We start from the raw sequence: 13,861 nt of genomic DNA, 5'->3' as shown, positions 1-13,861 counted from the left end.
TGACCACACGAATCCCTCTCGCAGGATGTGCAGATTCCCCCAGCAACTGGGGAGTTCAGGACACACCACCTTGAGAGGGAGGCCGGCCAGGAGGGATGCTGACCTGGTGTCTGGACACAGGGCTTGTGGGGAGGGCGCTGGGTGGGGACCCGCTTAGTTTATGATGTTTCCCGTTAGGAGAGTCTTGTCTCCATAGCCAACCTCGCAACTTTGGGGGCTCAAAAATAGAATTCTTAGGTGGCAAGGACCCCCTTGCTCCAGGCCTTAATCTTAGTGGCCCTAGGGTCATCATATTCATCCTGGCTCTGGGACCCCTGCTTCCCGTCATCCTCCAGCCCTCAAGGGGGTGAGGGGGTGATCAGCTCTGCTGACCCCGACCAGCCCTCACCCCAACCAAGGTCTCTGTGTCCCTTGACCCTCCAGCCTGGGGCTGCTCAGACCTCGTCTGCTACACCGATTACATCCAGACGGTCACCTGCATCCTGAAGACATGGGCCCCGCACCCTGGCACGCTCACCCTCACCTGGTAAGTGGCCAGACCTCGCCAGCCTCGGGGATGCGATTCAGGGTAGCCTGGAGGGCTGGGGTGGGGCAGGACTGCCAGAGGCCACAGACGGAGTTGGACCTACTGTGTGCCTGGCAGGTAGTTTAGCAATAAAAATAATGCCTGCTACTTCTGGGGGCTCTCTCAGCCCTTCCACCAACAGCTTTTGGTTTCACCATGAGCTGAGAATCACTGACCGTGATCTGGGACTGGGAGCTGGGAATCACTGTGCCTACCTTACAGATGTCCATGCAGGACTCACGAGACTTGTCCAGCGAGCAGGGCTCCAAAGACCGTACTCTCTTGCCCACACAGGCCAGACTGTGGTTTTGAGACCCCAGGATGACCAGACTGCCACATGATTTTTTTGAACACTGAATACATGCCCGGCATCCTGCTACACTTCACATGAACCATCACTTCCCATCCTCACAATTATTACTCCCATTTAAAAAACGAGGACACTAGGGTTCAGAGAGGTTATGCAGTTTGCCCAAGGTCACACAGCCAGTGAATGGTGGAGCCGAGATTCAAACACAGGCAGTCTGACTCCAAGATTCATGGGTCCCTATTGTTAAAGAAAACTTTTTCATTGCACTTGTTAAAGAATGGTAAGGCAGACTTTATTCAAGACCGTAATGATCGGGCTTCCCTGGTGGCTCAGTGGTTAGGAATCCGCCTGCCAATGCAGGGGACACAGTTTCGAGCGTTGGTCCGGGAAAATCCCACATGCCATGGAGCAACGAAGCCCGTGCGCAACAATTACTGAGCCTGCGCTCTAGAGCCCGTGAGCCACAACTACTGAGCCCACGTGCCACAACTACTGAAGCCTACGCACCTAGAGCCTGTGCTCCGCAACAAGAGAAGCCACTGCGATGAGAAGCCTGCACACCGCAATGAAGAGAGCCCCCTCACCACAACTAGAGAAAGCCCGGGCGCAGAAACGAAGACCCAACGCAGCCAAAAATAAATAAGTAAATAAATTTATTAAAAAAAAAAAGAATATATAAGGGATTCTTTAAAAAAAGAAAAAAAAAGACCATCATGATGGGTGTAGGGACCGCTGCGTGGGGTTTTGGTGTGGGGAAGAGAGCTTGGGCTCAACTCGAATACAACAAGGAAAATTAGGAATTTATAGCTAAGGAGCAGGTCAATGGATGGAAAAATACTAAGAGGAAACATCAGGGGTAAGCGGGGGTTCCAGCTAAACTGACTTAACAGGATTCTTGCTAATGGAAGCCCAGGGTGAGCCTATATCACCTGGGGGTGGTGGAGGATGAGGAATTCGATCAGATATCAAGGATGGAAGATTCTGGCTAAAATGACTTAGCAGGATTCTTGCTAACATTAGACAATGCAGAGACAAGCTTGGGAGTCCCAAAGTCAGGGCCTCGTTGAGGAGAGAGTTCTGAGGAGCCTGCATTGAGCCTGGTCAAGGAGAGTCTTTGTCAACGTGCTGATCAGGATAAAGAACAGCTGGCTTTCATTCTGTCATCACCAATCCATTCGTTCATTCAGTTACTTCTTCAGAACATATTTATTAAGCTCTTGCCAGACACTTGCAGGCACTGGGGGCCCAGTAGAGCCTAAGACAGACAAGGTCCCAGCTGGTGCCGGAGCTGACTTACTGCAGGTGGGGAGTGGCTGGGGAGACAGACAAGAAAAACATAAACAACCAACAGGATGCTTCCTGAGAATAATGAGTGCTTTAAAGTCCAGGAACCTTGAGCCTTGGGTGGAAAGCGAGTGACATGGGGAGAAGGTCTGCTTTAGCCAGGAGGGTCGGGGCAGGCCTTTCTGGGTGAGAAGGAGGCAGCCAGTGAGCTGGGGAAAGGGCAGTGCAGGCAGAGGGCACTGCAAGTGTAAAGGTCCTGAGGTAGGGAGAGACTAATGAGTCTGAGGAATAGCGAGGAGGTCAGTGGGGCCAGAGCAGAGTGAGCCAGTGTGAGAGAGAACAACAAGCAAAGGAGATGAGAGGTAAGCAAGGCCCAGCTTTTTTTTTTCCCCCCCACCGGTACGCGGGCCTCTCACTGTTGTGGCCTCTCCCGTTGAGGAGCACAGGCTCCGGATGCGCAGGCTCAGCGGCCATGGCTCACGGGCCCAGCCGCTCCACGGCATGTGGGATCTTCCCAGACCAGGGCACGAACCTGCGTCCCCTGCATCAGCAGGCAGACTCTCAACCACTGCGCCACCAGGGAAGCCCAGGGCCAGCTTTTATTGTGTGGGTGATGAGAAGCCACCCGAGGGTTTTAGGCATGGGGTGACAGGCAGTTTTTAAAGATTCTCCTAGCTGCTGTGCAAGAGGTTTAGAGAGACTTTATTCAGCAGAAGTTTCTATTCCAGCAAATATTTAGCAAATAACAGAGTCCACACATCCATATTAGCCTTCAAGTGTGGTCATGTTCACAGCCTGAAGATGTAGGTAGGGAAATAAATATCTGGTGAACTCCTATACATACTTCAAAACCCACTGTTTCTGCCCACTGGCAGTTAAAAAGCCAGAGCATTTTCCCCCAACCTTATACCAATAGCCTCCCTGGTAGTTCACCCAAAGCAGGGGATGAAGTTCATTTGGCTCTTATCTTGGCCCTGAGCACAAGCACTTATTAGGTATTCAGCAGATGTTGGACAGAGGAGGTCAGGAAGGAGAACTGAAATGCTTAGCACCCTTTCTGTAAGACAGTGATACAGTTGATGGAACTGACAGGGACAGATTTAGGCTCAGTCCAGGCAAGAATGGCCCAAATTTCCAAAGTTAAAAGCTGCTGTCCTTAAATGAGGTAGTGAGTTCCTGGTCCCTTGGAGGCATACAAGCCGAGCCTGGACACCATCCATCAGGGCTACTTCAGGGGAGGAGTATCTTCCCGGGGAAAGGGGTAATTCGACCAGGTGACCCCCGGCACCACTTCAACTCCCTCCCAGCCCCAAGATTCTGGGCTGGGGTCCTGGCCCTGTGCCCTGAGCCCCGCTGGCTTCCAGCCATAACCAGCTGCTCTGTCCTTGAAGGCAAGACTCATATGGAGAACTGGAGGACGAGGTCACCTCCTGCAGCCTCTGCTGGTCCACCCACAATGCCACGCATGCAGAGTACACGTGCCATATGGATGTGTTCCAATACATGGCTGACGACGTTTTCAGTGTCAACATGACAGACCATTTGGGCAACCACTCCCAGGAGTGCGGCAGCTTTGTCCTGGCTAAAAGCAGTGAGTATCCCTTGGACCCCAGAGCTGAGGAGGACACATGGTCCCTGAGACGGCTCCCCTTCCCCCACCATCATAGCTGACCTGTCCTATGTCCTTACCTCCCCTTAGAGTTCTGCTCTGTAGGTGCACCGATATTTACTAAGGTGTGACGGGTTGATAACTAGGTTTGAGCTTTAACCAAAGAGAGGCAGCCGCGGTATGAAAAGGAGCTGGACTGGGACCCAGGATCTCGGCCTTCAGTTCTGGTTCAGCCCTGCCTATCTGTGAACTTGGACCAGTTCCCTATTTGTAGAGTGAGGGCCCTTTTAACCCTGACTCTTAGGGATTCTGTCTACATTATGAGGCAAGTGGGGACACTGAGTCTCAAGAGAAAAACTTCCCTGAGTTTTCTCCCATTCGTTAGCTCCGGTGAGGCCTGGAATTTCCCTCCAGGCTGGGGGCGGGGTGGAGGGGCGGTGCTGGCTGGTGGAAGAAGTTGTCTCTGTGGGTCCAGACCCAGGGCCGGTCCAGGAGGCAGCTTTTAGTGTGTGTGTGTGTGTGTGTGTGTGTGTGTGTGTGTGTGTGTGTCCCCAAAGTGGGATTTCCACAGAGGGGGTGAGAAGCCTGTGCTCAGAGGCATGCAAATGCAAACTGCTAAGAGAGTCCTGCCCTCCTCAGGAAGGCCCAGCCTCTGCGAGGAATCTCTGGGGGATTTTGGCCCTAGGTTCCCAGTGGTGGGGCAGGGGGGTGAGAGGGTGTCTGTCACCTGGAGGGGGTCCAGGTTTGCACCACTTCGCTGAGTGGGTGTCGCACTGCACAAGGTGTGAATGAAGGTTCACACACACGCAGACACACCCAGAGTCTCTCACACGCACACTCATAAATCCACCCTTGGACAAATGCACGGGTGTCCCAGCAGCCCTGGGCCTAGCCAGCCTGGACACAGGCCCACGCTCTCTCACACACGCCCATATGCACACATACGCACACGCTCACTCAGCCATGCAGATCCAGGCGTGGGAGCAGGGGCGGCCCCTTGCCCCTCTGAGTGAGCAGGGCAGACTGCAAGCCTCCCCCTGCCCCTGCGGAGGAGAAGGAACTGCTCCACGGCCCCTCCACCTCGCAGGGCGGCTCCAAGTCCCATTTCTCTCTGGCGCCCTCCCTCTCCCCCTCCCTGCCAGGGCCTGAAGCTAGGGGGCAGTGTTCTACTCCCTTCCCCCTCCTGGGCTCTGGGCCCCCATCCTTGACCCCATCCCTGATCCCCAGCTCTGGTCCTCACCACCCAGCCCAGGACGTCCAGGGAAGTGGAAAACCAGGTCTCCGTCGGCCTGGGGAAAATAGGAGAGGGCTTAGCAGTTATTCCAGTCCCAAAGGACCTATGGCTGAAATAGCAATGACAATAAAGCCCTCGCCGCAGCCTCCTGAACATCGCAGGCCTTGGTGCTGAGTCGTCCGTAGCCTCAGAGTTCCTTTTTGGAATCCCTGGAAGGTTCATTTGTTGGTTTAACAAGTATCTCTTGAGGGCCTGCTGTGTGCTGGCTCTGTCCTAGGAGCTGCGGACACAGCACTGACCTGGAGAACAAAACCTCTGTCCCAAGGAGCTAAGATCCCCAAGACAGGGGCATATGGCAAGCCGGATCACAGAGCCCAGGAGGGCGTGGTGTTGTGGCCCAGATCTCTGCTCCCGCACTTTCCAGAAGATGTCTGGGAGATGACAACAGTCACATCAAATTCTCAGGGCCCCTGCAGGCGTCAAAATGCTCGCTGTAGAGCAGCCCGGCAGGCACTCAGAGGTGGTAACTTCCATCATTAGCATAATTGGTGCTAATTAATTAGCATGATGCTAATTACAGTCTTTTGACTTCTCAAGGAAGCTAGAGTTAAAAGAAAGTGATTCGGGCTTCCCTGGTGGCGCAGTGGTTGAGAGTCCCCCTGCCGATGCAGGGGACACGGGTTTCTGCCCCGGTCCGGGAGGATCCCACATGCCGCGGAGCGGCTGGGCCCGTGAGCCATGGCCACTGAGCCTGCGCGTCCGGAGTCTGTGCTCCACAGTTGGGAGAGGCCACAACAGTGAGAGGCCCACATAAAAAGAAAATGATGCCATCATTTAGAAAAGAAATGGAGAATGAGTGGGTGTCGTTGGTGTCCCCCCGCTCCCCGGCCCCCAGCTACGCCAGTCTGCATTCTTGCCCCCCTGAGTCATAGCACCCCCACTTTAGACTCATCTAAATTTCTCAGATGAGTAAACTAAGGCCCAGAGACAGGGGATGCTTTACCCCAAGTCATTCAGGGTCATTAGTCTTGATCTCATCAAGGAGAGCATCATTCTCAGCTGCTGCAAAATCTCATCCCATTTTATCTTTCTGGCTTTTTCCTCTAAGTCAAGCCATCTCCCCCTTTCAATGTGACGGTGACCTTCTCCGGACATTATAACATCTCCTGGAGCTCCGATTACAATTTGTACGCGCTGAAGGGCAAACTTCAGTATGAGCTGCGGTACAGGAAGCTCGGAGACCCCTGGGCTCTGGTGAGACCCTCAGAGGATTGGGGCGGGGTGAAGGCTTCTAGAGGCATTCTTTGTTTAGAGTGTTGGAGAGTTCCAGAATGGCCCACTATTTAGAACAGTCACAGCTGAAGTGTTCTAGAATTATCCATCCTTTAGAATGGTCCCAGTTTAAGATTTTCATAAATACCATAGTTTAGACCATCCCCAGTGGAAGACTTCCAGAGGTACCCATTGCTAAGACGCCTGTCGTTAAAGACGCCCAGAAATGCCCACTGTTGAAAGTAGCCACTGTTGAAGAATTACAGAAGTGTCCGAAGTCCGGAATGCTGCCAGCTAAACATGCCCAGGAATGGCCACTGCTGTTCCCGGGACATTCCCAGGCCCAGCAGGCAGGGTCCTCTGTGGGGCTGTGAGTGACTGAGCTGGGCTCAGAGAGAAAGCGACCAAAGCACTGTATCACAGGCAAGGCCAGGGCAGCGCCCACGGCTCTGTGCTGCCCACACCGGAGTGGCCAGAGCTCAGACTGACTCTTGTGGAGGGGGTGGAGACTTGCCAGGAGAAACTCCACCCCTTTCCTGGGGGCTGGTAAAGGGTGGTTCTGCTGGAGGCGGGGGCTGGCCTGGGCGGTCCTAACCCAGCGCATCCTTTCCCTGGGTTGGCAGAGTCCAGGGAGAAAGCTGATCTCAGTGGATTCGAGAAGCGTCTCTCTCCTGCCCTTGGAGTTCCACAAAGGCTCAAGCTACGAGCTGCAGGTGCGGGCAGGGCCCCAGCCTCGCTCCTCCTTCCAGGGGACCTGGAGCGAGTGGAGTGACCCAGTCGTCTTTCACACCCAGCCAGAAGGTAAGATGTGAAGCAGGGATGGACACCCACTCCTTGTACTAAATCTTGTCCTAGTGCAGCAGCCCTGAGCCCTGAGATTTTCAGCACGGCTGGAAGGTTCCCACTCAGTCATGCATCCCCTTGTAGCTGTTCCACAGCATTTCTGGGGCCCCTGCTTGCCAGGCCCTGCATTGGGTGCCAGGTGCCTCTCCTGGCGGGGCCTTTGATCCTCCTAACGTATCTGTGAAGTGGGAATTATTATCGCCATTTTGCAGATGAGAAAACTGAGGTTCAGAGAGATGAAATCACTTGCCTAGGGTGGGGGTGGGAGCAGGAGTTGAAGCCAGGTCCATCCCACCGCGAGGCACCAGCAGCCTTCCCACCCACTTCCACTCCAGCCCAGACCCAGTGCCCTCCACACCCAGCCCAGGTGGCCTCTCGTAGAGGTTGGTCAAATTCACCCAGTGTTTTCTTCCTTCCCAGAGATAAAGGGAGACTTGTACCCTCAACTGCTTCCCATCTTGGTCCTCGTATGCCTCATCCTTGTCATCTTAGGCCCGAAGATCCATCAGGCTTGGAGGTGAGGCCAGGGAACAGGGTGGCAGGGAGGGGCTCAGCCTGGGCCGGGACTGGAGGACACACCTGTCACCATGACAATAGTAATGACAGTGATGGTGATACTAAACTGGGCACTGTGTGGAGCACATGCTTAACCCTCACAGCAGCCAGATGAGCTTGATACACGGCATTTACTTCCATTTGGCAAATGGGGAAACTGAGGCACAGAGCTGTCTAGGAACTTGCCCAAAGTCACACAGCAGTGAAGTGGAGGAGAAGGAATTTCGACCTGTGCTCGTAACAGTGACCTCAGCTGTGATCTTGTCCAGTGAATTCTAAGCTTTGAGTCCTGAGGGTCAGGAGGGGCCGCCAGGTGGGGGTTAAGGGCTGGTGGAATAACCCCCCTGACAATCCTGCTTCAGCACCAGAGGTTTTGCTTTTATCTCTTTATGTATTGGGTTTCTGCTGAACGTGGCCATCCAGAGAAGGGCTGATGCTGATTAAAAACATTGATAAAACCTGAGCTCCCCTGGCCTTCGTGCATGCTGCTGGCTGGGGCTGAGCCCTTGCTAAGTGGCAGACACTGGGCGGGGGCCCTGCATACCCTGTTCCAGGCAGAGAAGCCTGCGAATCACAGAGGGTGTTGCAGACCAGTCTCTGGGTGCTGGGGTGCCTGGCGCTGTGCCTACACTTCCTGACCCCTCCCTACAGCCCCATGGAATTGGCTGTTGGCTCATCCCTGGTGGTGGAGGAGGAAGTCACGGCTCAGGGGCCAGCACTGGCTTAGCAGAGAACAGGCAGCCAAGCCCTTAAACTTGGAGCACCTTCAGGAGACTCGCTGCCCCATTTTACAGATGTGAACACTGAGGCCTGGGGCAGAGGGGCGGAAGGGAGGGGCCTGGGTGTGTCTTGGAGGCTCTGAGCCTCCCGCAGGACACATTTGGGGAGCCTCTGAGCGGGAGGCCCGGCTGCCCTCTGGGAGGTGCGGGGGGCTCACCTCGTCTCTGCCCTCCAGGCTATGGAAAAATGTGTGGGTGCAGGTGCCCAGCCCAGAGCCCTTCTTCCAGCCCCTGTACGTGGGCCACAGTGGAGACTTCAAGGTGAGTGTCCCCACCACATGATGAGCCCCTGGGAGCCTCTCACACTCTGGGAGCTTGCTTCCACCCACACATCTAGACCACCAGCCCCACCCTGTAGGCCCGGGGCACCCAGATCCCCAACCCGGGCTGGAACCAGGCTTCAGTCTCTGCACATGCAAAGTGCAGGAAATAATTCCAGTGGGGCAGAGTTGGCATAAGAATTAAACAAGATCCTGCAGCATTTCCCAGCCCAAGGAGCCAAACTGGGAGAGAGGGTGAGCCAGGTGGTCCCTTGAGCCACGAAGTGGCCTCCTGGTCCTTTGGTAGAAGCCCTTGCTATGGAGGTGGGGAGGGAGCAGCTTCTGGGAAGGATATGGCCCTGCCTGCAAGATACACCAGCCCCATCCAGGCCCCAACCCCCGCTACCAGCGCCATCGCCCTTGGGTTCTCTGTGCCTATTTACCACCCCCCACCTGGTGGCGGCAGTCACCGCAGAGAGGATGTGGTAACCCATCTGCTCCAGCAGAGTCTGGAAGTCAGGAAGTGCGACATGCCATCTGCCTGGCACTCACTGAGCGCTGTCTCACCTCCACCCTTTCATCCTCTTAGCAGCCCCTGCAAGTGGGGAGGGTGTGCTCCACCATCCCAGGGGAACCACGAGGAGACTGAGGCTCAGAGCCTGGCAGGGGAGGAGCCTAGGCTGCAGCCCACATTGGATAAACCCTTTCCTCTTTCCTCTGCACTTTCCCTGAAGCTCAAATATCACATCTATTTTGTGTTTGTTTTACCAATACTCTTACAGCACTTGCTGTGCACCAGGCACTCTGCTAGGAGCGCCACAGATATTATTTAATTTATCATTTAATCCCCACAACCACCCTGTGGAGTGGGGACTATTAGCGGGCCCATTTTACAGATGCAGAAACTGAGGCACAGAGAGGGTAAGTAACTGGCTCAAGGCCACACAGCTGAGAAGTGACTTCAAATCAGTGGTAGTGGCCTCAGCAGGGTTCTGAGAGGAGTTTTCTGATGGAGTAGGCTCAAAACTGGGAGATTTTGGTTCTCAGGGATTTTCTCTGCCAACTGGATGGAGACCCTGTGTCATGAGTGGGACCCCTGGCAGGTGAGGGCAGGGGGATCCTTAAAGTTTAGGGACAGCTGCCTCAGTCCATTGTCACCCCACAGCCCTTATCTATTCTGAGTGGCTGGTCCTTGATTCACTCCATTCATTCATTTAGTTAATATACATTTCTTGGGTGCTTACTGGGTGCCAGGCACTGTGTGAGCCTCTGGGGACACAGCCGTGACCAGAAGAAGTGGGGCTTCTTCCCTGGTCATGTGTCCACTCTAGTGAGGACACAAACAGAAGAATGCGTGGTTTCGAGAAATCTCCCCGAGGACATAAAACAGAAGGCCTGGTGAAGGCTCTGTCACTCAGTTCTCAGGGCCTCCCTCCCCTCGTCCCCACAGCTTGGGAATCTTGGACCCGCACCCATACAGACCCCAGGCCACCGAGCAGCAGATTGTCTGTGCCTGCAGGCTGCTGAGGGCCGTAGCTCCCTGCTACAGGCAGGGAGACTGAGGCCCAGGGAGGCCGGGACGGCGACAGGGACTGTCCCTGGATAGGGACACAGCACGGTGCTCAACTCCCCCCACCCCCATCTCTCTCTTTATCTTCTGGAGTCTTTGTCTCTTTCTCTCTTGCTGTCTGTCTTGTCTCTGTGTCTGTCTGTTGATATGCTCCCCCGCCACCCCTTGTCCCCCATCCCATCCATGACTCTCCCTCCTTTTCTCTCTCGCAGAAATGGGTGGGCACCCCCTTCACTGCTTCCAGCCTGGAACTGAGATCCTGGAGCCCAGGGGTGCCCTTGTCCCTGGAGATGCACAGCCAGTGCCTACCGCAGACTGCAGCCAAGGGGCTGGTGCCCACAGAGCTGCCAGAGCCCCCAGACCTGGTGGAAGCCGACGGGGTGCTTGAGCCGGGCTCCTGGGGCCCAGCCCACTCCACCGCCGGCAGCTTGGGCAGCTCAGCTCACAGCCAGGAGAGGGACCGGCCGTACGGCCTGGTATCCATCGACACGGTGACCGTGGTGGACGCAGAAGGGCTGTGCACCTGGCCTTGCACCTGCGGGGATGACGGCTACCCAGCCCTGAACCTGGACACCGGCCTGGAGCCTGGCCCGGGCACGGAGGACTCGCTTCCGGGCATGGGGGCCACAGTCCTATCCTGTGGCTGCGTCTCAGCCAGTGGCCCTGCCGGGCCAGGGGACCCCCTGGGCAGCCTCCTTGGCAGGATAAAGCTGCACCTCAAGGATGAGGAGGGTTGGGCCCCCGGGCCACCCTGGGATGGCGGGTCGCCCCGAGGGGTGTCGGACAGCGAGGCAGGTTCACCCCCAGCTGGCCTGGACATGGACACGTTTGACAGCGGCTTTGTGGACTCTGACTGCGGCAGCCCCGTGGAGCATGACTTCAGTAGCCCCAGGGACGAAGGGCCCCCCAGGAGCTACCTCCGCCAGTGGGTGGTCATGGCCCCTCCACCTGCAGGGCCTGGGCCCCAGGCCAGCTAGTGAGGCCGACTGGCCGTCCAGAGCTGGCCATGCCACTGAGCCACGAGCCACGGACAGGGTCACCTGGGCTGAGGTGTAACGAGGCCTGCAGCCCTTGGTCTCCCGGCTGGGACCCCTGAGCCTCGTGTTTACAGTGCATGTCTGGGGCTCAGGTGCCCACTGGCGTGGCTGCGCGTGGGAGTAGCGTGCGTGCCTGTGGACACGGAGCTCGCCTGTGGTTCTGCCATATTCCCAAGGCCACTCGTGTGTCTGTGCCGACGTGAGCTTCCTGCGCACGTGAGCTTCCTGCGTGCGCGTGTGTGAGCCGCACGTGTGTCTGTGGGCACGTGATGACAGCCTCCCTCCCTCCGAGGCACGTGGGTGACCCCCGGGTCACGTGCCGAGACCAGGGCACTGCCTGGGACAGACACCAAGCCCAGCCCCCCAGGTCCTGCCTGCAGAGCCGCACAAAGTCCAGACTGTTCCTTATCGCCTTTCAGGGGGAGGGGAAGGGGACCAAGCGAGCCCACAGTGACCCTGGGGGTGGGAAGATTTTGGGGGGAGCCAGTGGACCTGGGTCTGAATCCTGACTCTGACACCTCCTGGCTGTGCCACCTTGGGTGAGTCACTTCCCCTCTCTGGGCTGGAGTTTCCTGTCTTAATAATGGGGGCGGCCTGACCTACCCTGGGGAGAAATTGGAGAGGTCGCCCATGTACAGGGTGCAGCCCAGACTCTCAAAAAACGTCAGCTTCCTTCCTTCTGCGGCCAGGACCAAGGCTTGTGCTGGAGGTGGGTGGGAGTGAGAAACCAGACACAGCCCAGGTACCTGCGGAGGGGCACTTGGGGGATTCCAGGTTTAAAATCAGCTTAGTTTCTTAGAATCAGCCCCTCACCAGCCAAGATTTCTTTTTCTGCCTCCTGCTGCCCATTTTGTTGTTCCCTTTATGCACCCCAGAAATATTTATTGAGCACATTTACTGAGTACATGCGGGTGCTGGGATACAGCGAGAGGACGCTCCCCTTGGCACTCACACTGGGGAGGGCCGCAGGCCGGACTCGGCAGCAATGGCACGGTGGTCCTGATCCCCTGGCATCTTCCTTGCTTGTCCTGGGGAATTGGAGGAAGTCAAGTTCTTTTTGATGATTTGTCAGAGAAACTGCTGAAATGTGAATTTAAGATGCTAAGAAAATACTTGTTTGTGACGTTTTGAAGGCACCTTATTGAACGTCAGCTCTGGACAGGAGCTCGATATTGGTGCTGCGTATTGCATACAACTCATACTTAAAAAAAAAAAGAAAGAAAGAAAGAGAAGAGATCATTTTCCTCCTAAGGGTGCTCACCTTCAGAGGCTGCGTTTCCAAGGCCGGGAAGCAGGGTTAAAGGAGCAGAGTCTGATTCAGCCGCGGGCTCTCAGAGCCCTGAGGGGAATCCCTACCCTGGCCTGGACCTGCCTGGCCTGTGGTCCTCCCCAAAGGCCAGGCTGCATGCCAGGTGATGCCTGAAGCCCTGGCTTGTCTCTGCTTTTGGACGAGGGCTCAGCTGTCGACCCTGCTGATGGTTTCTCTGTGACTCTTTTGTAAAAGGAGATGTTGGAAGAAGTCACTGAGAGAACACAGGATTCTTTGGTTCTGAAAGTTCTAGAACATTGGTGGTCTTGATAGTGGGACTGTTAACCTGGGATCAAGGCGTGAGGCTCGGATGGGAGCTCAAGTGTGAAACCGCAGCTCCTGCAGGTGTGAGCAGCCCTCACCATCCCCCTCCGTCACCCTGGAGACGCTTGGGTCAAGGTGTGCCGTGGTTTTCACACCCTCAAGGAGGCCACAGGTTCCAGGCACCCCATGAGCCCCAGGCTCCCCGTGGAAGCAGCTCAGCTCTCTCTCGAGCACACACAGCTCTGGGCCAGGGAGTAGGGGGAGGGGACACCTCGGACACTGGCTGATGCCAGGCCGGGGGTCGGGGGGATGGGGCTCTGGCCTGGGCCAGACGTGGCTACTCACCAGCTCTGTCTTTGAAGGGGACCCAGCTCATAAATGTGGGTGCAGACGGAGACAGGAACTGGCCCACCTGGGAGGCCAGATTAGTAGGACGGGGTGGATGGATGATTTATGGACAAGTGGGCACATTGGTGGGTGGATGGATGGATAAAAGCATGGTGAAATGCTTGAAGGAAGAGCAGTTGGATAAATGGATGGAGATAAACAGTTGCTAGAGACAAGGATGAAATATCAAACCTAAGCTCCATGAAGGCAACAACTTTGCCTCTTTTGTTCACGGCTTTACCCCCCGTCAGGCACCTAGTGGGCCCTCAGTAAAGCCTGATTTGCAGTGTTTGCTTATTTCCATGGTGTGAACACTTTTACCACAGTCAATTTCAAGCTACCAACTTGATGGCTTTAAACATGGGGTTGGAAGAGATGTTTACAATCAATTCTCCTAGCTGGTATGAGGCAGACCCGGCACACCACGGGTTGGAGCCCAGACAGGCAGCAGGAAGGCCCTGGGGGGCTTCAGGGAGGAGGTGGTGTTTGTTGGGCTTTGAAAAATGAATAGGAGTTGTTAGGGACACCAGCTACTCAGGCAGAGGGAAGAGCTTGAGCGAAGGCCTGGAGGTGTGACTGAGCC

General features: G+C 55.8%; 1 protein-coding gene across 1 annotated transcript in view; it reads left to right on the top strand.

Moving 5' to 3' along the window:
• Positions 1–13,577, top strand: part of IL21R (interleukin 21 receptor) — a 43,780-nt gene extending 30,203 nt beyond the window's left edge. Inside the window, exons 4-10 of the mRNA XM_027126561.1 lie at positions 424–526; positions 3,551–3,750; positions 6,111–6,256; positions 6,898–7,075; positions 7,538–7,634; positions 8,628–8,712; positions 10,494–13,577. Coding sequence (XP_026982362.1) covers positions 424–526; positions 3,551–3,750; positions 6,111–6,256; positions 6,898–7,075; positions 7,538–7,634; positions 8,628–8,712; positions 10,494–11,258 — 1,574 coding nt within the window. The 3' untranslated portion in view covers positions 11,259–13,577. The remainder of the gene's footprint in view (positions 1–423; positions 527–3,550; positions 3,751–6,110; positions 6,257–6,897; positions 7,076–7,537; positions 7,635–8,627; positions 8,713–10,493) is intronic.
• Positions 13,578–13,861: the final 284 nt, after the last annotated feature.

Source organism: Aethalodelphis obliquidens, unplaced genomic scaffold (genome assembly GCF_003676395.1).
Source record: "Aethalodelphis obliquidens isolate GAN/ISIS:26980383/991018 unplaced genomic scaffold, ASM367639v1 scaffold30, whole genome shotgun sequence".
Classification (NCBI taxonomy): Eukaryota; Metazoa; Chordata; class Mammalia; order Artiodactyla; family Delphinidae; genus Aethalodelphis; species Aethalodelphis obliquidens.
This window is presented reverse-complemented; position numbering and strand designations above follow the sequence as displayed.